At 35.3% G+C, this 27,730-nt stretch overlaps 1 protein-coding gene across 4 annotated transcripts in view; it reads left to right on the top strand.

Annotated features, from left to right (window-relative positions):
- LOC145693011 (uncharacterized) overlaps positions 1-24,883 on the top strand; it is a 34,392-nt gene extending 9,509 nt beyond the window's left edge. For 3 of the 4 annotated variants that reach the window (XM_081768659.1, XM_081768660.1, XM_081768661.1), the window contains exons 2-3: positions 10,198-10,412; positions 20,389-24,883. In XM_081768659.1, the coding sequence (XP_081624785.1) occupies positions 20,432-21,979 (1,548 nt within the window). In that variant the 5' untranslated portion in view covers positions 10,198-10,412; positions 20,389-20,431 and the 3' untranslated portion in view covers positions 21,980-24,883. The remainder of the gene's footprint in view (positions 1-10,197; positions 10,413-20,388) is intronic. The other variant, XM_081768662.1, reaches the window with a different exon arrangement.
- The last annotated feature ends 2,847 nt before the right edge of the window (positions 24,884-27,730 follow it).

Below are 27,730 nucleotides of genomic sequence, written 5' to 3'. Positions count from 1 at the left end.
ATCTTTCTTTCTTTGAGTTCACAAGATCATTGTAACTGCTCCCGCTCTTAGATGTTAGGTCAACAATATTGTACTGCTATTGAGTAACTATCACGTGTGAGAAACACCTTGCAAAAAACAGCTTAAATATTGACAAAAGCCTGACTGTTTTTTTTTTTTCTAGCATGACAATAAAGAAACCTGAAAACCTCGTAGTTTACCAATTAAGGGGAAAAAAAGCACATTATTTAAATTTTAGTCCGTTAAAAAGAGTGATTTGTTCCAATAATCGTGTTTGTAAGAAGTGAATATCTCTATAGATGAATGAAATTCTCTTTAAATTTATGATAGATTCCTATATATGAAGGGTAAGGGGAAAAAACAAGGAATGTCCATGTGTGTGCTTTAACGGGTGCTTTGTCCTAAATGTTGGTGACTCTTGATACTATATGAATGTATATGCCATGCATGAGGAGATGTAGAAAGGTCCATGTAAAAAGGAGCAAAAGATTTGACTAACCCTATTCTTTTTATATGAGGTTTCAATATTAAAACCCGTTTTCTCGAAAATCCAATTTTGTGACATCCCTTTCTCCCCCCCCCCCCCCTTTCCTTTCAATTACGAATATTTAAAGTTATATGAGGTGCTATAGGAGAACATTCAGCATCCATTGAAATACAAATAGTTATAAAAATTAAGTTGCTGTCAGTTGAAAAAAAGGACTTGGTGTAGATTTACAATAAGAATCTTAACTATAAATTTATTGCATATGTTCTGCCTATCTATTCTCAATATGTTTAAAAACCGGTTTCATGAGTGGTTTTACATATCCCAGTACAGGTTAACTCTAGAAATGCCTAACCGTTATTGCTAAGAAAAACAGAGTTTTTCGGGAAAACTCTACGCAATTGCCCGTAAAAACTTACACTCTTTTTAAAGTTCGTTATCTAATAACTGTGCTCACAGTTACGTATAATATGCGTGGCTACATATACTATAAAAACAAATACGGAAAACACACATCAACCTTTGCTAGATAGTTAGTGAATGCAAAGTTTCAGTTTGTTCCGATTGAGGGAGGGGGAAGCTGCTACCGAGCAGGGTGCGTCCGTAGGGAGAAGGCGCGAAGCGACGATTGGCATCCACATAAACTAAATTCGTACTGATTAAGAGTTGTCCGTCATAAGAACGGTAAATTTCGGTAAAAATTAGTAATATATGGAAGAGGACTGTGTAGGATGTTGAATTGCAGTGTTGGAGGTTTTTTGCAATGTAGGAAACAGTATTTAAATTTTACAAGTGTGAAACCATTGAAGGGGTATACTAGGGTTAAAATGAACTGGTATACTAGGTTAATGAGACCTCTGCATTTCTTTCTATTGTTCTCCTATCATTCCCTATTAAATTTACATCATCAGCAAATGCCATAACTTGGTGAACCCTATTCAACTCTAGGCCCTGGTTGCTGTCTTTAATTTTCCTTATAGCGTATTTCAAAACAAAGTTAAATAATAACGGCGACAACACATCCTTGTTTCAGGTAATTTTCGACGTGAAAGCTCGTGGACAAAGATTTTCCTACTCAGACTTTACTTTGAGATTCATTTAAACATATCTTAATTAATCTAATTAGCTTTTTCGGTATTCCAAATTCTGTAAGAATGTTGTACAATGCTGCTCTCCTAACCGAGTCGTAAGCCATTGTAAAATCAATAAATAGTTGATGTACCGGCGTATTGTATTCCCAGTTCTTTTCGAGTATTTGGCGAATGGTAAATATTTGGTCAATAGTTGATCGATTTCGTCTAAATCCGCACTGGTAATCTATAATAATTTCATCTGCGTATGGGGTCAGTCTTGCTAATAGAATGTTTGAGAGGCTTTTATAGGATGTTGACAGAAAAGAAATGTCTCGATAATTATTACGGAATGTTTTTTTCTGCACCCTATATTTCCCTACAAATTGCAGTCACTGCAATAAATACATCAATAACCTTATTTTGAACGTGCTGTCTAATGTTTAAGGCAGGTTGCTACGAGTCTGAAGGACTATCGTTCGAACCCATTCAGTGTTCCTTTTACTTTTTACTTTTTTTTAAATAAATATTTTACGATTCTGTATTGGCCAAACGTTTTAATAGATTTACGAATGTGTAAGCTGGGAATTGTTAAAATTTTTGCTTGTATGAAAACCTTTTTGCATATCGATTTTGTGGGTAACCCAAAAATTATTCTAGTCGCTTTCTTTTGCAATCGGAAAGTGCTTATATTTTCATGGGTTTCCAAAGGAATGTATTATTCTGAAGCTGATTAGTGAATTAAACTTGGCGTAGGAAAAGCTAAGAAGTGCTTTTTTCGACATTGTATCTTAAAGATTGTATAAGGCAAAAGACACTCTAATTAGCTTTTTGTTTAAAGTGAAGGTATGAGCAGATCATAAAAGATCATCACTCATGGTTACTGGTACACTTAAAAGCTTTGTGATGCAAGAATATTTGAGGGAATGAGAAGATATTTTTATTCTAGGTGATATACACTGTTTCTTTGGAAAATGTAACATTCAATTTATCGTGATTTATAATTAATTTGTTCGCTCATAATCACTTTACTAATTTGTTGGCAAAATGACAGATATCCTCTCAAATTTCTTCTATTGATTTTCCTGATATAATGATGCTGGTATCATCAGCGTATAGAATACATTTCTTGACAGATAGTACCTTTATACATGTTTTTTTTATGGGAGGAGTTACATCCATGGGTGTAGATTTACTTTAGGAGAGCTTAGCCGTTATTTATATAAATAAAACGTTTATTTCGATATACCATAAAAACGACAGTATGGGTTATCCCCCCAGAAAAACGTTAACACAAAATTAACCTGTGCTAGGGGGCCTGTAAAAGTAAGGATTGTACCTAATTCAGTTAAGGGCTGCAGGAATCTGGTGGACTAACACTTTAGTGTGGTGGTGCGTCCATAGGAAGCAGGCATATCAGCGACAATGGGTATGTGTAAACAAAGTTAGTACCAAGAAATAAAATTACATATTTTTCGGTTTCGGTAAATTTTAAAAATCTGTGTGTGTATAACAAAAAAATCTTATATGTACTTCTATATTTCCACATCACCATTCTTTCCTCCTCACTATATTTAGGAACTTCAAAAAAGTTCTTCGCGTTGCGCATCATGAAACGTTCTTCTTGTTGCACATCATGAGTTAACACACTGTCATGACTTCATTTCACTTCGTAATGACTTCCTTATGCGTAAATGCTTGCATGTATTTATACATAATTAGACATGTCACAGATAAGATTCCCATATTCTGATTACTTACACAATGTTCTTTTAAAATAACGTTATACATTTCTTCTACAAATTGTAAAAATCTGTGGATTCATACTCTGTACTAGGACCATTTCCGGTAGCTCTAACTTCGCGTTAATTCATTTTAATATTAGAACACGATGTTTGGTAATTCAGCCATGGTTCATAATTCCACTACCTGCACAATAAATTTTCTAGTCCACATGTATATATCTGTCAAACACTTCTGTACTTGCGCATCATGAATTAACACATTGCCTTCCTCCGCATACAATGCGTAATGGTTTCCTCTTGGAGATTCCTTGGTTAACATCTCCCATTTTCCCTGCGTTCCTTTTCTGTTCTAGTAATCGTACTGTACCCTGTTTCTTACTCCACTGCAAACCTGTATTTCATGGAAGTTAGTGAAGAAAAATGAGTCTAAATCTAAGATGGCAGCAGATAAAGAAAAATTTTCTAATCGTTTTCTGCACGTCATTAGTAAGGTTACCTTTAATCAAAATATCAAAACGATACCTGTTGGTCGAGCGACCCCCTTCCTTTGGTGATTTGACTTGAAATAAACATAGGGGCATTTTATGGGAAATCATCACATGGTTGCTTGACTATCAGGATTTTTAAATTACATTCTTTTCAAAAGTTACCCCATTAATGACGTGCTGAGAAAGATTATAAGTTTTTTCATATGTCGCCATCTTGGATTTAGACTAATTTTTATTTACTGCCACGCCTGAAAATAAGGGTTTGTAGTGATGTAGAAAATAGACTGCTGCATTGTTACAATGAAAGATGGGAAGTTGGGGTTTGTACTACCTTAAAACAGAAATATTGGTCTTTCCTAAAACATGTAAAAGTAGAGTAATATTTTGGCAGAAAAAGATATCCAAGGTCTCGAATGTAGCCAGGTACGAAACTTGACAATTTCGATAGCCTTCAAAACAGGGTTGATATGTTTAAAGCATGTTTAAAACGAGGGCTGTTGTTTTATTTAGTTTGTTTTAAATGTTTTAAACAAATTGTTTTAAACGTGTTTTTTTTTTCTTTTCGATGGTGGTTGAACATGTTTAAAACAACTAAAATATCTGATTGAAGAAGTTAATTTAATTTTCTAACAAACAACCCATCCTCTGCAGGATTTGTGCATGGAGTAAAATTCTTATTATAACAGCAATTACTGAACGAAATTCTGCACATCAATGTGCGTATAACTAAACCAACAGAAATTCAAGTGAAGTATTGGAACATTTCTTAATTTCCAAGAATAACTGAGGTTAAACACACTATCCACTATTCTAAGATCAAAATTCACAAATTCAAAACTTGAGTATTTTTTGGTCACTATCATTTCCATAATAATGAACAGTTCTTACATCATAAGCTAGAAGAAATACTCTGACAAATACAATACAACTCATAGGAAAGAGCATTGACTAACCTACAAGGAGCAAATGACATTTTAACTAAACAGTTTTTAAGATACATCTCTATCTGCAACATGGATAGCAGTGTTTACGGCATAACAACACAATTAACCTTTAGACGTCCGCCAGGGATTTTAACAAAATGGTAGACTCTTACGTTCGGGGCTCTGGTGACCCTCCTAATTATCACAGAGTCATGATTTATACACAGTTGGAAAGCTTAAAGACCACAGATTCCAACGAGGTAACATTCGTGAAATTCCCGCCATATTTGTAGAAACGAACAGTCATAAAATAATTAAAAAATATAAAAATATTGACTTTGCGGGACCCTGGCAACCTTTGCAGTCACCTACGCTGACAAAATTATGCTAATGTGTAGGCCACACACTTGTGACAATAATATAAGAAATGGTAGCCATTGTGTAATGAATTCGTTTTATGTAGGAAGTATTTAAAGAAATTCGCAGAAAAACATTCATTGAATTAGACATTCTCTCCCCTCCCCCACGACAGTACCACGTCCATATGCAAATCATTTTTGCTGCACACATCATGTATACGAACAAGAATTATGCTTCTAGACCACTTCAGTAAAATATATCTTGCCTTATATGGAACCGTCCTGAAACTAAATGTAAATTAGCAAAATTTAACCCCCTCTTCCTCTATAAACACAAGTACATATACAGGTTACTATCATGTAGGGGACTCTTCATTGCTTCACATATCAATTTTTATAGATGTACCACAAAGGGGGAAGGAATAGCCCCCAAAATCTGATGAAAAATTTAAAAAATTAACTTCATCCTCCCTCTCTCGGTCGTACATAAATACCCCCTACATACATAAAATGCATACTGGCGGAAAGCTTCATCCCTTAGGGATACTTTAATACCAAATCATCTTTCTAGCTTAATTAGGGCTGAACTATTGATGTTTGTTGTAAAAATTACTGTAATTTACGTCAAAAAACTGAAACTCCAAAAATTGGCTAACTTTGCCCCCTCCCTGCTCCCCCATATAAGCAAGAAGTACAAATACACGATATTACCATGTAGTGGCGTACTTCATTGCTTCACGTACCAATTTTTATGAATCTATCCCCCAAGAGGGGGATTGGCCCCCAAAAAACTGTTGAAAAAAAAACAAAAGAACACGATATTTACCCTCCTCTCACCGCCACGTGGTCCCCACATACATAAAATGCACACCAGCAGAAAGCTGCATCCTTCAGGAACAAATTGGTTGCAAAACCATTTTCCTGCCTGAATTAGGGACTGAGCCATTGAGGTTTAAAGCGCTGACAAAGGCAGGTGCGTCAATGGGCGTTCAAAGATTAAGAATGCAGACGACCAGTAGAACGTAACACAAACTACATAAACTTATTCAGTGAACGGAAATCGAGAAAAGCCCGATTTCTTTCTCCGAAATTGAACATTTGGAAGATCGAGATTAGGGAATTTCCCGAAATTTGATCTAACGGTTGAATATAGATGGCAAGCAATACCTTTGAGCGTCTAAAAATGTAATATATATATATATATATATATATATATGCCTATTTAGATTATTGTTTTAAACAAAATAAATATTTTGAACGTGTTTTTTTTTTTAAACAAAGTACTTTGTTTTAAACGTTAAAAACGTTTTAAACAAAAAATGTTTTAAACATAAAACACGTTCTTTGTTTTTTTTTTTTTTTAATTTTTGTCAACTCTCCTTTAAAATCAATAGTACTAGAAACCATAGGATTGGGTTTTTCTGTACAAGAACTATGGCAAGAAGAGTTTTTAGAAATGGTAAAATCTAGCTGGAGTTGAAAGTCCTTAATGAGACTCTTCAAATTTCAATTTTTAAGGTCAGATTTCTCAGAAGTGAAGTCAGGAAGAAATTTGAAATTTTGGCTCCGCATACTCTGAGTTGCGAATGGAAACTGGAATTTGTTTTGTGGTTTGCACTGATCCACGATTTACAGGATTTCAAAATGTAAAAATGAAAAGCACAATGTGATCCCATACCTCAAAATTCGATACCGTGAATAAGGTTGTAAATATTCTTCAGGTGTTTGACATAAATATAAAAGAAATAGTAACAAGATATAGTGAACAATTGTTGCTTTTGAAAGTATGTTGTCATGAAATAGTCAACATGTTTAAAAGTAAAATAGTTTTCGTGATAAACTTTTTAATTTTTTTTTTTTATCGTAACACATTGAACATCATAAATTATTTTTTTAATGTATGATAATAACTTTAGTAAATGTTCTGTGCTGCTCTTAAGAGTAATATTGTATGTTCTGCCAGTAGCTGTGGTAAATTATTATGATGTCAGAACATCAATTTCATTGTTCAGTTTCACCCAAGCAATTTCGTTTCTTTGCAAAGTAAAGCTGCTGGATGGTCTAGCTAGTTTGAAAACCATCACTGATATTCTCTGACACATCTGTTATGTTACCAAGATACCGCGTTTCATTGTAAACACAAACACTATACTAGGGTGTCTATCGGTCACGAAAGTCACGAATATCACGAAAAGTCACGAAATCAGAAAATGGTCATAAAAGTCACGAAATTTAGCTTTTAGGTCACGATTTTTTTTTTAATTTTTATTTTATTATAACTGCAAACGTAAGTACAGATTGGAAAATTTTGTTCTGTAAAACGTCAAAATTCACCACCAAAATGTTTATGGTCGGCTTTAGACACTACCAAATCGCAAGCAAAGTACGTTTCTATCTCACGGATGAATATTCGGCCTAATTTGCACCCAAATTCACTCTTGAAAATTAGCACCCAAATTTGCTCTCGGTAAAGCAAAGGTCACGAAAAAGTCACGAAATTTCATTTTGGAATTTTTGTAGACACCCTGTATACTCTAACTCTATCACAGAACCTTTACCGTGATTTGTGGTAAAGAAATGCCACTCGGCATCTACACCAAAGTCTTCGTACTTTGACAAGTTAGCATTTTTTTTCTTTCTTTCTGTTCTTATATTGTGTTATTGATCCATCTGGAAAATAACAGATTTACAGATTTGGTATATCTATCCGTATAAATGGAATCAACTTTTGGAATGCATGAATTGCAGTTGTATTGCAGGCAGTCACTTACAATAGAAAGTCTTTGCCTTTAAGATCTTCAGTTCTAGTCTTAAAATAAACACAAAAGAGATGTATGGTAACTTGAATAGTCACCCAATTGTATTTCATCCTGGACAATTCATGAGAAATTTTCAGAGAAATCCCCAATCACAACGTATTTCTCTGACAGTAAATTTTCTTTTCTTGTTTTCAGAAACGTTGACCGACTCTACGGAAAATTACTTCACGGGTTTTTAACTGCAGTAATTCTGATGCCACAGTTTCTTTAAACTCTTGCACAGCTTCTAAAGCTAATTAAACAGCCACGATATGATATTACCGTGATCGCAATCCCGAAACACCCGAACAATTTGCTCATTCACCTATCATAAAGTCTTAATTGTTTAAATCACATACTACTGTTGCCAGCAGGTATTCCCAATCGTTTTGATTTTTTTTCTGCCGATGCCATCAACTTCACACCAGTTCGGTTTCAACTCACATAATTTACAAAATCCAATACAAACTAAGGGATGATCTTTTTTAAACTTTTCATAAAGTTCTTTGAAGTTACCAAGGTGGTCTTTTTTTCTTTTTCTTTCTTTCTTTCAATTCCTTACTTTCATCTTTTCATCTCCCAGGTTACAGATGTGTATCTTTCAATTCTGGACACACACACTACTTATTTCGTCACAGGTATAAGTATTCAAAACAAAGTCCATAATTTCTTAACCGATTTGCAACTTTTTATTCTTTCTTTAGACTGTTCACTAAATACTTTATGTCTGTCACTGCAAATCACATTGTTTCCTGCTCTCTTCATTATCCCTTCCTTCCAATTTCACTTAAATGGAAAGATTCACTCAATATGTACTTAAGCACACTTAAGAATTTTCACATTGTTCGATTTACTTTTGATTGTCTAGTTTCATAATTTTAATTGGAGGGTTTCCCATTGCTTCACCTGTTTTGTTTATAGATTGGTCATCTTCCTGAATGAGCACGAAAGTTCATCATCATTACTGTTAGCATCTTGGACAGTCTTTTATGGCACGAACTACACACTGATTTCCCTAGCATAAGTTTCAATGATGTCGACTTTTTACACATTTCCATAGTTACTATTCTCAAGTTATTTTTATTACTTTTTTTATGGAATGGAATGGGTCACAACATGTGTTTCCAAGCACATATTAGTATTTGCCCACATGTTGGTAATAATACGTGCAGATGATTTTTATTTCTTCAAGTCCAACTCTTTTCCTGGAAGGAAAAAAATCTTCTTTACTTATATCTGGTGCTGTCCTGATAGCTGACTGTTCGTAAGAATCATTTTCACAGGTTTCACTGACATAGCAGCTACAGAGCACTCCATGACATCCTGCTCAATTCTTAGTAGTAGCATAAATAATGAAACCTAGCAAACTTCAAGTAGATAGGAGCTCACTACGAGCTCACTACTTGAACTTAAAAATTTTTTATTTTCGAAGCCAAAATTTGCCGTAAAGGATTTTCATCTCCAGGCGATCATTTCTGAAAACACTTCTACCCGAAGTTTGTGTGCACAAAATACCATCGTGCGTTTCAGGTACATCTGATCTGACAGGCTTTCGAAGTTAGCGCACTTTGTACTTTTAATGTCTGCATTCGCGATCTTGTAAATTTCTTTTACCAAAATATTATCCTGCCTTTATATATGTTTTATGAAAGGCCAGAACATCTGCTTTAAGGTAGAACAAACCACAGTTTTCTATTTTTCGTGTTGCAGCAGCCTGTTTTCTACACCACTGCAAGCTCTTATTTTTCCTTGTAGTAGTGAAGAAAAATAAGTCTTAAGTGCAAGATGCCGGCAGATGAGGAAATCTGATAATCTTTCTCAGCACGTCATTAGTAAGGTAACTTTTGATAAAAATAAGCAACCCTCCTTGATTTGATCCTGTGGAAGTTCAATAAAGCATTTTAAATTTGGCCCATACAATTTGATACTTCATGTTCTTATTTCAAGACTCTGTATACAGTTACAACACGAACCTTCCCAGCTCGCTCCAAGTGAACTTTGTGGTGGACAAACACCGTGTGCGTTTGTTTCCTCGGGGTTCTCCCGTTTCCTCCCACTTTCTTAATTCCACCATTTAATTCATTTCTCCTCATCATCGTCTCCTTTAGCTAGCCGGCATTACCGTGGGACGTAAAACTCAAAAATTTCATTTCATTTTTAAAATACGAACCGAGTTAAGGGCTTAGTACATACGGTATTGATGCCCTTACCGTATACACATACATAAGAAATAGATAGATATACAATATATACATATATAATAAATTATTTTGTAGAATTACTTTTCCTCTTATGTAAGTATTTTTTTTATATATATATATTTACAGAATTCCTGAGATGAATTTAGAGAAGAAGGTAACATTGGAATGAAACTATTAATATTTCAGTTGGAAAAGGACCAGTTATTGCAAGAAGTGGGACTTCAGAAAGGACAGTTTGTAATGTTATCAGGTGTGTCCTGAAATTGCCGCAGCATAAGTGAACAGTTAAAAGAAAAGCAAAACTTCGCATTATCAGCCAAACCCGTTTGTAGCTAAGAAAGGTATGTTTGTGTAATATAGTGGGAAACTTAATTTGATAGCAGGTACAGTTCGCAGCATAGAAATCATTACAAAATTTCTAATCCCAAATTAATAAACTCTTGCCCCGTTTGCTTATGCTTTCAGAAGCACACGTCTCAACCGAGTGCTTCCTTCTGGTATTCAATTTAACTCACCCCCCGCTTCTCCACGTCTGTTTGTCTAAAGCAGTGTGTGACGTAATATACTCTTTCCATTCAGACAAAATAAATAAAAGGTTTACAAGGTTTATAGTTCTCGAACCGTCCCTTTCATTCGTTTGTTCTGAAATACTTTTTTAGAACCTGAATAAAAAAATTGTCAAAATGTTTCCATAGCTTTAAAAACGCCTTTATTTGTATTCTTTTCCGTCTTCAAAAGTTCCAAGCTAGGAGGATGCTCCTTGTGAAATCTATGGAAATTGGTAATCACGGCAGTAGGTTTTGTGCTTCCCAAAGTGTAATGCGGGCGAAAAACTACTGACAGAAATGAGTGTTGTTCAATGGTTAATTTCATTTCTTTTCAGTAATTGCAAGCAAATGTTCCAGAAGCGTCAATTGGAGGATGTAATTCCCCCTCCCTTGAGTTTCATTAACACATACTGTTTGATCAACTATATAGTAATACAAAAATAAAAAAGTGAAACTCTTATGTCGGCAGAGAATCCCCCATCCCGTGCAAAATCTAAAATGACACTGCTTTTAGTAACAGACGTATAGAGTTAGGATAGCACATTGCCAGAGTGCTTATACTTGGTTTCAAGAGTCGAAGGTTTGATCTCAAGCCATGTGCTTTCATAGTGGACAACATTGAGGTAGAGAGAGAGATTCAAATATGGAGAGAGAGGGAATGATTTACATATGCAAGTTGAGAATTGGAGAAAAAAATGATCGGACAGCATCTATATTATGACGAAAATCGTGACTTTGTGAAACAGTAGAAAAAAAGTTTCCGAACTGCGAGCATCACATCAGGAAGTTGTCGAATTAAGGTGGAGAACTCTTTTTAGAGCATCAGATGATTACGAAGGGAGAGAAAGACCTTAAAATCTGGGGAATTAAGATTTTAAAAGATCTTCAACTTCCGAGAAGGGTTTCGAACAACGAACCTTCTAGCTAGCAAACAATGACTATTCATTCATCCACGAGAACTTCTACGCAGTTATTCATATACGTTGCCTTTAGCTACGTTGCGAAACTAATAGAATGGAATATTCCAAATATTAACTCGTGGATATGCCGTTTACACCTCCTGTAGCTTACTTACAAGGTGCATAATGAACTTCCCCTTGTTCAGAAATACTTTTTAAGGCAGTAGGAATTTGTTTCTACTGTGTTAATTAAATTATATTTGATAGGACCGTCTGTTAAAGTAGTGCCAAATAATCAGACATAGACGTAAATCTCCTTTTGCGAAGCTCTAATCTAAAATGAAACAAATAATCGACTTTTGAAAAGAAAAAGTTTTTGTTAGACTTTTGAAACCCTTTTGTTTTATATGTTAGACTTTTGAAAAGAAAAAGTTTATATATATATATATTTATGCAATGGAAATGCATAAGAGTTTCACTTGAATGAGAACCTATAATTTTAAGAAAAATAGCGCATTTTGGTGATTATGTGTTAGATGAATGGTTAGTGAAAGGAAATCCTATGTGTATGGTATGTCCTAAGTTCAAATCTCGACCGTTTTTATTGTTTTTTTTTCTTTCTTTCTTTTAGCTACTCTCATACTGTGCATTTCAAAATTTGTTTTTGAATTAAATGTAGTCACAGCTAGTTTAAGCCGAAATAATTTTCAAATGTCAGATTTCTTATTACATACTTCTCTTTAACTTGTAATGTTTCAACTTTAATATTAAATCTTACAACCTTAATTTAACTCATTTTCCTACGTCATGTCATGAAGTTTTTCACAGCAATGCCAGTTGGCCGGTAATAACTATATTCTATTGTTACTGTAATATATTTATACAGTGAAACCCCTGTAAGTTGGACACCTGCGGTTCCTTCGAAAACTGTTCAAGTTAGAGGGATGTCCAAGATAAAAGGGTAGAGGTTTGTATCATGGCTATGTTACATTAAAAAAAAAAAAAAAATCCTGCAGTACTACATGCATCAATACACTATATTGTAAATAGAAGAGTAGCATACATCATGTTAATATTAAATATTTTCACAGTATCTTTATGCAGAAACACATATTTAATTGAACTTGCAATAAAATACAAGGTACAATGAAGTTTATAATGTGTATACGTATCTTAGCAATTCATTTAATACTTAATACTTGAATAGTAGCACACACAGTAATAAACGCACACACCCAAACAACATTCAGAAGAAATATTTAACTCTGTGGTATATGGCTATTTTTCATACTTTTCAATTTTTCGTGAAGAAGTCAGTTACGAAGGTTTGTTTCCTCTTCTGTAACTTGTCCTTCATCCACACATTTTCAGCTAATTTTTACACAGAATATAGCTACAGCTAGCACTGGTTCACTGGTCGAAAAGGCGTAACGTTCTAGTTTGTCTAAACATAGCAGCTTTCTAGCGCGTAACTTTCCCCCGAGAAGCTTCTCGACTTGTTTCTGCTTTTCCCTCGTCTCCGTCTTCTTCATTCGACAATTATGAATTATTTTTGCGATGTTGACAACACATGTTTCATTACGTCATTTTCGGTAGGGTTTCCATCTTCGTGATGAACAAGATCATCGTGAAAATGTGTAATGTTTTTAATTGCAATATCGCGTAAAAGGTTCTCTGAAATAGCAATTCATCTTTATTTCATCTCCAAAGCTTCTTTAATTTCGTTCCCTTGTAAGTCGACGGAAAGGCCAGCATGCATTAAGTTTTTCTGGATAATTGTTTCCAAAATGTCTTTCCAAGCTCCTTAAAACCAACGTACTGCATCCAGAACTGCTACACTTTGTGTAAAATCACTCACGCTTTCAGTGTTTTCTATTGATCTTTTAAGAGCACGAAGTAATTTTTTCATGTAACAAAGTTTTACAGTTTGAATGATACCATTGTCCACAGGTTGCACTTCACTAGTCAGGTTCGGGAAGAATTGTAACTTGACATTTGACAAGTTAAGATCTACGTGACTTGTGGCATTATCAATAAATGAACGTTTTACGGCTTTGGAGTCTCGTATGCAAATTTATGCAAATTGATGTCTTTTAACCACTTCGAAAATATCTAAGGTCATCCAGGCTTTGGAATTAGAATGCAAATAAACTGGAAGAGTACTTATACCAACATTATTTTTCTTAAAAGCACGAAGATTTGCTGCTTTTTCAATAACAAGTGGTTTTAATTTTTCACCATTTGCACTACAACATAATTCTTCCTCCTTTACAACGGTCTCTTCTCTCCACGAGAGATCGTGTAAGCAATTGCCGGCTTTTTTCCGCATTGAAAATGTTCTCATTTTCATACCCGTTCGTAACAATAGGCAGCATTTTCTTCAAATCTTCTGCAGCTTGAAAATCTGCGGAGGCAGACTGTACACAGAGAATATTGAAATTTATGTTATGACGTTTACAAAACTTACCTAACCCATCCATTGCTAGCTACGAAGTCACTAACATTTAAACTACATGCTCTCTCTCGCTTTTTCTTGAAGTATAGTTCCACTTACAGAAATATTTTCAGTTCAATTTCTTTCAACAGACGAAAGAAATTGATCACCTTATCATTCACTTCTTTGTGTGGTGTTTTACATACTCGTTTCCTTCGAACGCTACAATTTTGTTCCCATGATTCTGCAATAACGATTTTGTTTCTGTTAATGTTCGACATTGTCGATCTTGAAACCCCAAATTCATTTGCTAGTTTCCTACAGTTGTCACCGTTATTCAAGCGATCGATTACCTTCTTCTTTTCTTTTAATGTCAGTTCGATCCACTTCTGCTTACCCATTTTTACAACTTCAAACGTCTTTTGACGCCGATCACATCACAGACAAAACTGAAATGTTTAGTTTGTACAGAATTAGGAAGTATTGCTGACTACTCTACCTGTCACTCTCCACCTGTTCTCGGAATTTCATCATTGTTTTCTTATGAAAATACTGTAGGTCATTGTTGTTCTTCCTGACCTACCATCTCTTCTCGGCGTTCTAGCAATCTTATCTCGCGAATTATCAGATCATGACCTTTTGTCAACGGTTTATTCATTCTCCTTTACCTGTGTGGTGTATCTTTTAGGTGTCCATCTTAGATTCAGATATGTGTGTCCAAGATGCAAGATAGAGGGGTGTACAGGTTACAGGGGTTTCCAATACACAGAAATCAATATAAGCTTTTCTGGTTCCGAAGAAAAGTGTCCATGTTAGAAGGGTGTCCAAGTTGAGGGATTACACTGTATATCTTTAGAAATTTTTGACTCAGAAAACAACGTACAGTGGACCGCTAGAGGAATTTCAAACGAATTTAGTATACGTATAAATTACCATCTGGAAAATATACTATGGGTCGGGGGTAAGACATTGAAACCATTCCTAGGAGGAGGAGGTGTAAAATGTAACAGCTCGCCCCACATTTTGAAATTCCATATGCCCCTGCAATTCTCTCTCTTGGAGACCGTTACCCCATTTCTTCCCATCCCTTGTATACCTTCACTACACAGGAACTGTCGCATCCGACAAGTATCACTGTCAGTTATTGACGCACCTTGCCCACCTCCCATTATAACAGTGTGCTGTCTGCCAACACGTAGCCTCGTGTGTGTTCTTTCTCTGCAATACTACCAGTCGGGGTGGTCATGTTATCAGCTCGGCTGCTGCCCACACTTTCTTCTCTGGAAGGGTGGTCGCAATTCAATGAACACTCGGTGTAGAAACATCAGATGTAATAATTATGCGTCGTAGTTTGTCATTCAGTTAATACAACTTAATTGTAATTTCAACATGAACTGTAGTAAAGTAAGAGACAATAACAGTATATACACAAATGAACATTGTGTAGTTTATTTTGCAAGCGCTTATGATATTTTTTTCTGAATTTGATATTCTTTGTGACGATCTTAAGGTACTACCGGTACGCTGTACCGATTTGAATCACCCTAATTCAACAACTACTCATTGAGAAATCAATAGACATATACCGTATTTAAGGAAAGAAAATTCGTACCATACTGGAGAAAAAAAATCGTAATATACACGGAGCAAAAATAAAGTTCAAAATAATCCTTTATAAATCAGGGCATGCAGAATATAAATTATGTGAATAAATACGCTATAAACTATTTTGCTTGAAAATTTTGACAATTAGGGAAGAGTGAAACGTGGTCAGTGAGCTCCACTATGCCTGCCAAATACAACTTTATATACTGCATATTTCTCGCATAAAAGATCTGAAAGGTTGACTTTATATTATTATTTTATATTATTATTATTATTATTATTATTATTATTATTATTATTATTATTATTATTATTATTATTATTATTTATTATTATTATTATTATTATTATTATTATGACAATGTTACCTCAGGTAAGCAACAAAGTTAGCGGTGAACCCATCAGTGTTGTGTTAATGAACTGTACCGACGAACTTTGAGAGCTGAATCCTCACATCAAAATAAGAAAGAAAAATATGTTCATGGGGCCATGTGGTGAAAAGTGCATAGTTTCGGAGCTAGGGCCGTCCAAAAGCGTGAAAAATACATCGTTGCACGCACTATTCCGAACACGGTAAGCCGTGGAGCTAGGAGTCAACACTTTCGAATATCCACAGACTCATTCCGTGTTCACTGCTGTCAAGGCTCAGAAGCCGTGCTTTTTGCCTACTTTGGATCCACCTTCAAGTCCGAACATACCTTGAAATTCTGTTGGAAGTATATCTGGGAATTATGCCCTATGTTGCACCTGTTGTACATTGCTGAAAGATGTACTTTTGGATGGAATATGTGTTACTTCTTTTACGCCGACTTGGAGTGCCACTACACAATTCTTCGTGTTCGAAATAATGCATGTTGCAATTTATTGTTTCCACCCTTGATCGAGCACTGGAACAATACATTTTTTTCCTATAGGGCCGCGTTTTTTATTATTTATTTATTTTTTTTATTTTTAATATTCTGATGTGAGGAACTACCTCTTACAGTTTGTCGGCATAGTCCAATAACATCCTGTATAATGTGGCAGAAAATTACCAGGACTGATTTTTTAAATTCCCAAACTGTAATATTAAAATTGCAAGTTAGATACTATCCAGGTTACGAATAATCAATATTCATTGGACATGGTTCTCGTAAATCCATTGAGAGATAAGATTGGACTGAACCTAATAACACATTTCATGTTTTTGTTTAATTGCAGTTAGACAAATGATGTGATGAATACTGAATTGGAGCAGTTTATATTAAATTCTCTTATGTCATGGAAAATATCTACGGAAATTAGAAGCGTGATAAAGCAAGCATGTGGTAACTAGGCATTGTCAAAGCATAAGAAATTTTGGGAAGCAAGATTTCTCTAAAAGACGATACACGATCACGTTGATTTGCAATAGCACGTATCGCCCGAAATGCGAAATGTGTGATGAACTTACTTCGAGTAGACTATCTGATATACTGATCTTGAATAGGGATGTATGTCATCCAATTTTACGCGATGATTTGTTGAACGGAACCTTGATGCAAGATCTGACTGACAGAGAAGGTGAAAGAAACTAGAACAGTTGCCGTTTTACTTTTAGAAAAGACAAGATATGATGCCAGATTTGTGTTCAGTATTGATGCTGAAGACGATAATGTGTGTTAGATTTGATTTTTTAAAAGTTGATTATCCCTTTCGGCAGCATGGACTTACATCTTAAGTTGGATACCCGAACCGCATGAGCTCCCGCCGAGAATCGAACCCGGGTCTCCTACGCCAAAGCCGCGAACGCTAATCGTTTATCCACGAGAGAGCTCAGTTGCTGTTAGAAGTACTTCTCCTGACTCAGTGGTAGAGCGCTCACATCTGGTGCACATAGTTAGGTACCAGGATCAATCCCAGTTTGCACCAAATGGGTTTTGTGATAGACAAACACTGTATGGGTAGGTTTTCTCGATGCTCTCCCGTTTTTTCCACTTTCTTCATTCCATCATCATCATCCATCTTATCATCACCGTCTCCCTTAGCCTAAAAAAGTATAACTCTCAAACGAATCACAAGATTGCCGAATAACTCATCATTTACCAAGAAGTAAAACAGTTTTGACGTAAGGAGTACGAGGTGTATCCGGAAAGTAAGTACCATTTTGGAAAAAAATATAGTAAACATATATTTTTTTTTTTAAATTATTGTCACAAGAAAGAGCATATCTTACACTACTTTTCCACATAGTTTCCACCGTTATTGAGATACTTGTCGTAGCGGTGGATAAGCTTATCTAGTCCTTCCTCATAGAACGATGCCGCCAGTGATGAGAACTATTGCTGCACGGCGAGTTTCACTTCGTCGGGAATTCGCCTGAAAGCGTTGTCATAATGAAACGTCTATTTCAGGAATTTTTTCATCGATTTTCCTCACCAAGTCATCGTTGACAAGAGAAGGCCGATCACTCCGGGGTTCATCGTGGACATTAGTTCGACCCTCATTAAACATTCTTACCCACTGTCTCACCATTCCATCAGTCATTACGTTTTCACCATAAACATCTTTAATTTGACGCTGAATTTCTGCCGGTTTCACATTCTTTGCGCTTAAAAATCGAATTACAGAACGAATGTCACAGTCGGCGGGATAGTCAATTGTCTTAGACATTTTAAACTTGTACTGTAAACAGACAACACTACCGAGAGCAACCAAAATGGCGTCAGTTGAGAGCAGACGAACAAGGACGACTAGCGCGGAACACCGATCGCAGCCCAGCAGTGGCGGGAATGCGAAAGGGAACTTTCTTTCTGGATACGCCTCGTACGATAGTCCGTCATGAATTTGTTTCAAGGATAATCGTTGAATTACCTTTTCCATTGAGGTCCCTCGTGGCTAAGCGATTAGCGTACACTTTCCCAGTGGGATTTCATGTGATTTGGATCCCATATTAAGCTGTAAATTCGTGTCTCATATAGTATCACTGCTGAAAGGAATGCTTAACTCAAAATGAAATCAAATTAATCTTTTACACAATCCTCTCACTTACCGTTGATGTACGTGGTCCCGGTTGGTTGGATTGAAGTTAACCAATAAACTTCCAGCGGGAATCGAATCTGGGTCTTCCGCGCTTAAGACCCACAAGCTAACCGTATAGCCACGAGAGGACTCTGCCTGATCCCGAATTCGATTCTAGGTGGGAAACCTTTGCCGCATTACAGTTACTTGGATTCTACTTTTAATTGTACGTCCACGTCTAGCCATGGTGCTGAAACGGAGCACTGAACTTCAGAAGTAAATATTCAATGATTTTTACATTAAAGGAATGGAAGCTTGCGCCAGACACTCCACATCTGACCTAGCTTTTCAAATTCCCATATTGTTCATCAGTACTGAAATATCTGGCGAAAGATCTTACCGTGATTGTTCCATATCCCACATATTCGCCTGATCTGTCACGATTTATTTATTTTTTGCACATCGAATATATATATATATGACAATAAGATATTCCAGGAATTACAAACGCGGATAGATATGCTAGCAAGTATTTCAAAAGAAAGTTTCCATTAACTGTGGGTTATATATATATAATTTTTTACAAGTCAGTCTTGGAACTTTTCTGACATGTAGAAGGTTTTATACTTACCTCAACAGGTAGCCTAGAACTTGGGGGAGGCCTATATATAAGTGTGGCGAATCTATTGATTTCTCTTTGTTATAACGTAGTAGTGGCATTTTGATGTTTAGGAATATGTGGTTTAAGTGAATGTTGAAGTACCATATGCGGCAAAACAATCAGTACTGAAATTCGCATACGCATGGCGCGCAGGTACAATGTAATATGAGCTGTGAGCATCACATATGTGCCCAGTTGTGTGTGGGCTAGCGCAGTGTGCAGTTGGCGCGAAGATAATGTTACTCACAACAGAAGAGAAGGTGTTTATTGTCGAGCACTATTTCCGTTCATACGGTGTGGGGCAGCCTCTCACTGCACGTCTACTGTATTGCTCTGGAGTGTTAATTATGGCATATAAAGGTGAAGATTTCATCAAGAACATATGGTTCAGTGATGTAAACTATTAGTACCTTGGTCTCTACATCAATCCACAGTTGATTATTGACCTATTTTTTCATGATTGCGCGCTTTGCCGCACCAATAGTCTGTCGTTACAACAACAATAGATGCAGCAAGACGGAGCAGCTGCCCATACGCAAGTGAGTCACTTACCCTTCTGCTCATGAAAGTTTGGACATCTCTTGATTTCCTGTGGAACGGATTTTCCATATCCTTCTTACTCCCCTGGCCTCACAGCTCCAGGTGCCTACATATACACATGCTGAAGAAAGCAATTTTTCGAACAGGTGACCCTCTGTCAATATACCGGAGTTTAGAGACAAGACTCGATCATTTGTTGTTTCGTTTCAGCAGTTCGTGTTCACTAACATGTTCGTTGATCTACAAGATAGCTATAAAGAATGTGGGTGACTTACTAGGATGTTAAATTTAATTATGCTTAGTAACATTTAGTTGACACCCATTTGACAACATTTCTTACGTTTCATTGTGTTGTACAACAAATAAATAAATAAATGTCAACGATGCAATTTCAGTACTGTTTGTTTTGCCGCATACTGTATATATTTTTGTTGGTCTTTTATTTATATTTATTTTAATTCTGTTTTGTAAAACTATATGTGTTCGCTATATTTAATGTTATTAAAAATGTTGAAATTCGATTTCATAAAACATTAAATCTGAAGAAGAGAATTGCTTCCACTTTGTTCAGATCAGTGTAATCTGCCTGCTATTTTTATTTTGGTGTTTTCCTTGGTGTCTAATATATTATTTATGTATTGTGTATTTCAGGTATAAATCATCTTTCACGGACCAGGGTGCTCTTGATCAACGTATGAATATTCACAATAAGAAAAATGTTGTTAGCAATGAAGAGCGCAAATATTTTTTATGTGAATGCTGCCATACACGGTTTTCTAAGAAGTGCGATTTTGTTAACCACATGACAGAAGTTCATAAATTCATTGATGCAGACTTTGGAAACATATTTGAGATGCATTCTACCAGGGATAACGAGTTTCAAAAGAAATACAGAGATAATGTGTGTGAAATATGTGATATTGAATTTGAAAGAAAGGAAGACGTTTTAGATCATTTAAAGAAACATCCTGGAGATATACTATATTATTGTGAACCATGTGAAATTTATTTTCCAACATTAGAAGATGTGCTGGGTCATAAAAATATACTGCATAGTTCTGAAGTTCTTCAGTGCATTGGTTGTGAAATGAATTTTGAAGATAAATGTGGATTCGCAATTCATTTGGAAGATCATATAATGTCATGTGTGTGCCCGTACTGTATCAGAGAGTTCAATACATTTCAATCTTTAAATAATCATTTGAAGTCGCATGGAGAGTGGTTAAGATGTAATTTTTGTGGAGAAACTTTCGGAGAAAGAAGAGACGTCGCGAGTCACACAAAGGAAGCTCATACTGAAATAGCTATGTATCAATGTGCAGAGTGTTATGAAATTTTTTTGCGGGAGGAGAATTTTGTTAGACATACTGCAGCGCACATTGAAGAACAAACATATGAGTGCAAACACTGCCATTTAGAATTTGCTTCGGAGTATAATCTGAGAAGGCATTTAACGCAATGCAAGGGTACAAATACATTTCAGTGTGAAATATGCCACAAGAGATTTGTGTCGCAAAATGTATTTCAGAATCATCTTTCAGGGCGGCATGGTATTTATATAAGAGAATTTGTTTGTGATATATGTGACGATTATTTCGGTGATGCAACTACGCTTAGAAGACACAAGGAAGAAGTGCATACAATGATGGAAGTTTATCCCTGTCCTATTTGCGAGATGAAGTTTTCGTTGGAGTCTGGTCTTGAAAACCACATCTTAACTAGACATAAGAGAAGTGGATATGAAAACCTGACATGCCGCGCGTGTAATGTGACTCTCCCTGATAAAAGTGAGTATCAGAAGCATATGCAGAAACATAACGTTAACTGCAGCATTTGCAAGAAATCATTCAGCTCAGAGACATCGTTGAAAATCCATAAAATAAAGTTTCATACAATTAACCAAACACAATGCAAACATTGTTACCAGTCTTTTGACTTAAAGGCTGATTTATTAGCTCACATATTGATCCATAATACTAATGATATAGAAGAGAATATGGAAATAGAGAAAGTAGCATTTTGTTGCCGATTGTGTAAATCACTTTTTAATGTTCAGAGGGAACTTGATCAACATATGAGTATTGAACATAAAACAGTAATTGTTGGTGGTGGCGGAGAACGCAAGTACTTTATATGTACACGTTGTCACACGCGGTTTTCTAAGAAACACAGTTTTGTTAGTCACATGGCAAGGTTTCATAAAGCGTATGAATTTGAAGATTATTTGTCTGACTGTGAGTGAAGTAGTGGTAGAAAACGTGTAGGAAGTAAGTGTTAATATTGAAATTATTTGGAGCTGTAAAGTTTGTTTAACTTTGTGAAGTTTTTCCTTTTCTTAAATATATTGTCTAATCTTTGTTAGTAGTAGAATACAGCCGTAGTAAAGTATTCATTTAAGACGGGATAATCTAAGCAAGAGAGATTCAGTATCCTGAAAGGATATTTTCGGAACATTGATGTACACTTCAGTAAAAGATGTTTAAAGGTTTCGGAGACTAAACTGCTCAAACCTGTTGAAATTGTAATACTAATAGTTGAAATAGTAATAATAATAGTAATACATTTACAATAACTGACTTTGTATACTGGCTTCTGTCTCATTTATTCAAACTATTTGAAGAAATTAAAGAATCTTATTAGTACTACTTTGCATTACTTCCTTTTCTTACAATTTAGGAAAAAAAAAAAAAAAAAAAAACAGTGATTTCTAGTGTGTTCCTCATTGTCAAGACATCTTTAAACTGATAAGTAGTTACAGATTTTGATGAGGAATTGCTCTATAAGAAGGAGTATCTTGATATATATTGAGAAATACCGACTATTGAGAATGTATTTTGTTAATAATACAAAATTACATTATAGGGTGGATGCTATATGGTGTATACTTCATGACCTCACCATATAGCATCATCCTATCGCAATCATTTGGAAGCTGCGACGTCCAAAGAGTTTGGATTTTTGTAAAACTATATCGCGGAAACTGTCTCATCAAGGTCGATTCGATGGCAAATGGGAAATCATGGAGTAACCTGTGGAATAAAAAAGTTGCTAGGGAATAGTCCAGACTAAAGTTATGTAGTAGTTTGGGCAGAAACTACATTACTAATTTCCCTCACATATGACTTACCAGACTATGATTTGAGTAGTAGAGGATTCTGTAAGCAATATTCCGTATTTTGCCATTGAATCAACAATAATTTCAGAGATACGCTTTCTTAAAAGCCTGGGAAAATCGACTGGCTGAAGGGTTAAATGGTAAGAGAGCATTCATAACATATACGTTTTCATATTGTAGAAGTTGACTGGATATTCGAGAAAAAGTACGTTGAGTGTAGACACAAATGTGGCGGTATAAAGGTTTGCAGTAATGGTAACTGTGTTTAAAAAGCAATATTTTAACTGACTAAGAAAAAAGAAATACTTTTCATGGTACCGCTATTGTAGGTTAATTAGTGACGTAAATGAATAGGTTCTTTTGGCAAATGAACAGCCGTTGATACATTGCTTTTAAAAGCGTAGCGTGTCATTTGATTTTTTTCTCGAGTACTATTTCAGAGACCAACATGAATGTTTTACATCATCTTAGGCATACAGTGTAGTATCTATTTCTGTTTGCCACTCAATAACAGGGAACTCATTGTCAAATAGGGTGATTTTGGAGGGAAATTTTTAAAATATCCTTCTTGTTTCACTTCCTTTGGCATACTGGGATAATCGGTACATAGGCGGCGCCAGGATTTTGGTAATGTGGGTACAGGCTAGGATGGGATAACACATCCTAACATTGTTGCCAGAACGCTCTGCACTATTGAGCCTTAAGATCTCAAAAATAATTCCTAAGTTTTACTTAAAACCTAGAAAAACAGGGTATGATAGCAAGTAACTTATGAGAGACTTAAGAAGTCATTGAAATATATCCAAACATAAGATACAAGAAATATACAAAATAGAAAGGATTATTGTAGGAAATCTGAAAATCAAAGTTAATGTGGGTGCAGCTGCACTCACTGTGGCGCCGCCTATAAATCGATACACCGTCTGAAAGCCTACTCTGTAGTCCTTCACATGAGGTATTATTTTCGTTGATACATCAACTGCAGGGTGTGCTATAGTTTTTTAATTACAACTCAGCAAGTTTTGGGCGCTCGAAGGGCACTCCTCGTATCTCGGGAACATGAAAGGAATAAATAGTACAGCCTATACGCGTTTTTGCTTAAACTGATCTCTGTCACATGCAAAGTATCTGCACTTCCTCACCGGACATCCTGTATGTAATCATATCCGTATGACTTTTGCTAATAATTTCGTTATTATTCGGTGAATTTTATATTTACATTACCTCAATAAAAATTATGATGAAGTAGCATATTTAAGATCGTGTTGTTTCTAGGTGAAAAAAAGCGGCAAATTGCCTAGAATTGGCTCTGACCTAATTTATGTATTGCAGAGTATTGTTTTTGTCTTAAAGTTTTGTAATAACTGTCTTTTTCATTATTTTTTAAAATTAGACCGCTGCGAATTATTTGGTCGGATTGTAGTGATATAGATGCTAAACAAAATATTATTGGTTTAGTTAGTGTTGTGAGGGCCTGCAAAAAACCCGGAAAGTTTGGATAACAAAACAGTTTTTTCCAGAGCTTGAAAAAAAAAAAAAAAAAAAAAAAAAAAAAAACGGACAGTTTGGGAAAAAATTAAATTTTGTAATAATTTACTGTACTATGCTTATAAACTGAAATTATTTTATATATTTACTAGTTTACATTTAACATGATTGAGTACGTGTGTTTCTTGTATTAGAATATGGAAATTTATATATATGTATAACTAGTTTATATAACTACAAGAATTACAATACATATGCGACAATAACAAAATGAAAAACGTGTATTTGAGTTGCTGACGTTGAAGTTGCTTTAGCAATAAGCGGTACATTTTTCGCAAAATATTTCGTTATTATTGCAGATAATTTGTTGCACTAGAGAACAGGTACTAGTGCTTTCATACAGGATTTTGTACATAAAGTTTATATAAAAGTCTATATTAGAATATTAAGTAATAGAAAATATATGTTGTAGTTCATGAGTATTAGTGAAAATTTACCTACTGTTCTTTCTTTCAAGAAGTAATTTGGTTAAAATTAACAAAACTTCACCAGATTAAAGACATATAAAGAGCTGTTTCATTCAAGAATCCTGTTTGTTCCAACAGGAACGCTTCATGATTGTAGACTTGTATGTAACTAGAAGTTGTGTAATTAATGCACACCCACGAGTAAACGACTAAAAAGCACATAAAGGAAATTAGTGCCGACTATTAATTTTCAAGAGTAATTGCAAGTTTTATTTTCAAGTGTTTTATATATATATATATATATATATATATATATATATATATATATATATATATATATATATTCTGTATTGAAATTTCTTAACTTAAATTTTTCACGCGTTCGAAAAAAAAAATGGGTTCCATCACTAGTAAAATTAACCTGATACAAAAAGTTTTGTTCTTTTCCCAATTTTTTTTCAGTTTTCCGGAACAAAAAAGGGGTTTTACCAACAGGTTAAAAAATTCCGAAAATTTTATAACACTAGCGTGTAGTGGGTGACTGTGACATTTTGAAGATCTAATTCAAGTCACGTTAACGTCAAAATTCAGTTTAGAATATATACAATATTCAGAGTGCATATATATACTTAACTAGTGAGAGTAATTATGCTTTGCTAACAATCTCATTCATCTTGAAACGTGAAGTTGAAATAAAAACATTTCTGCTAAATTTAGCAGAAATGCTAGTGAACACAACTTATTACTCTATATGTTGGGCAATAAGTTGTGTTCACTAGCATCCTTCTGTGTATTAAAAAGGTATAGAAACTCTGTGTGTGTTCCAGGATTAAGATTGTGGCTTTCAAGTTGTATTCTTTGTAAAGAAAAGAGTGGCAGACAATACTATTACACTGGGCGGCAAATTACCTAGGGCCGGTTCTGGCCACAGGTTATAGAGTATTGGAAGTTTGGTGTCCATATGCTCATGTAGTTAAAGTAACCTGAGGATTTTTCTCTCTGAAAATAGATTTTTCACCAAATTTTCAATAACTGGCACACGAGTTGGAGTGAGTCTTCCTCTCCGTATTGCATCTATTGCATTTTATTTTATTACATATTTTTACTTTGATAAACTCAGTGAGAAGAACTAGCACTGCCCATGATTTTGTCCAACTGATGCTTTTTACAATTTTAAACTTTTACTACTGACATGGCACCACAAAGCAAAGAAACCAGTGCATTATTCTTCTTTGTAATCCTGATAGACGCAGAACATGAAGATTCAAAACCGCTTTCAAAACTTATATTCTAATATATAGATGCCACTATATATCGCCCCCAGAAAGCAGAAAGGTTCGAAGCGCCAAAATGCAAATTTTCCAGTAGATGAATAAAAACGAATGAAACTCTAATTAATTCCGATTCTTTCTTCTAGAATTCAGTTTTCACTGCAAACCTTTCATATTGTCTCCTGTCACTTGTCTCCTTTCTGCACAACATTAAACATGAAATGGGTAGTCAGAATATGCACTTATAGTCCGCATCACCCGAATTGGCGTGTGGCATCAGCCAATAAGCTCGCATTGCGCTGTTACTAAATCTTCAGGAAGGAATCGAATCATTCATAATTGATTTTGTTTATATTTGTGGATAATTATGAATGATTAGATTCCTCCCTGAATGTTTAGTAACGGCGCACTGTGAGCTTACTGCCTGACGTCACACGCCAATTCGAGTGACGCGGACTATAGTGGAAATCAAGGAGAATGGCGCTTAGCACGTTTCTGCTTTCTGGAGGCGATATCTTACAAGAGGTGGCGGCTGCAATGATGACGCTGAATTCCGCGGCCGTTTCAAAGGGTCAAGTATCGTTCGACAAGATATTAGATAAGTGGAAAATATATTTAAGATTTGCAATTTCCAATCTTAGGAAAATTATTGACATGACTTCAAAAATTCCCGAAGTTACTCTAGGAAAAATAAATAAATAAAATAAAATAAAAATTCCAAAACCTCGATGCGTGGTTATCGCATCCAAACTTTGTACATTTACCAAAAGTTGTAATTATCCAATTATTTTGTTACAATTGTTTTCTTCTATTATTGCCGTTCCTTATTTTGTTGCGTGAATTGATTCTTATATCTGCATGTTTATATTCAAGATTATAAATGAACAGTTCACGCGAGCACGTTTCTCTCATGAGCCAGCTCACTTTCAAAAGAGTTGAACTTGAAATATAAGCGAGCTTGAGCGTAATACCTAAAACTATTTCCCGGCTGTGTCTATTTCCATGTCAAATATTTATCAGTCACTTGCAAATTTGTTGTTTCCCAGTCAGCTGGAAGACAGGAATCTAAGGTGCTTCAGTGATAATAATAAGTGACATGCGATTTTAGAGGCTAATAGATGGAAATGGTTCAAAACTTTTTCATTCGTGGGGAATCTATCTGTAGGGCGTGCTTGTCATACCTCAGACGGATATAATATGAAACAATAATATGGAGGAGAGTCCTTGTTGCGACTTCGTTAGTGTCAGAGTTTCTTTCAGGGATAAGGGTGTTTTCGAATGCGTGGGAGTTAATTAGAATTACTCAGAGGCGTATTTAGAGAGGCTTATATCCCTTTCAACACGGCGACAGTCATGGCTTCGTTGAGAATACTACTTTTCTTCTTGTACGCGCCAAAAATGACCTATTACAAACCAAAACAACTGCAAATCGTTGAGCGAAACTTACACAATCACTGCACGCCGTTTCGAAGCACAAAAGTAATAAGGGGCACTTCTACATCGATTTTAGTCAACCCGCACAATTGTGTTTCCCCGTGTTGAAAGGGCTATGGTTTGAAATTTCTTTTCCTCCCAAGAAAATGAAAATCTACAGTTTCCTATTCTATACGTAACATAATGTTATAAGCCATATTTATGGCCAATATTTTTAG

The sequence above is a fragment of the Thermobia domestica genome, chromosome 8 (genome assembly GCF_964235325.1).
Source record: "Thermobia domestica chromosome 8, izTheDome1.hap1.1, whole genome shotgun sequence".
In the NCBI taxonomy this organism is placed as follows: Eukaryota; Metazoa; Arthropoda; class Insecta; order Zygentoma; family Lepismatidae; genus Thermobia; species Thermobia domestica.
The sequence above is the reverse complement of the archived record's forward strand: the minus strand, read 5'-3'. Positions and strand labels throughout refer to the sequence as shown.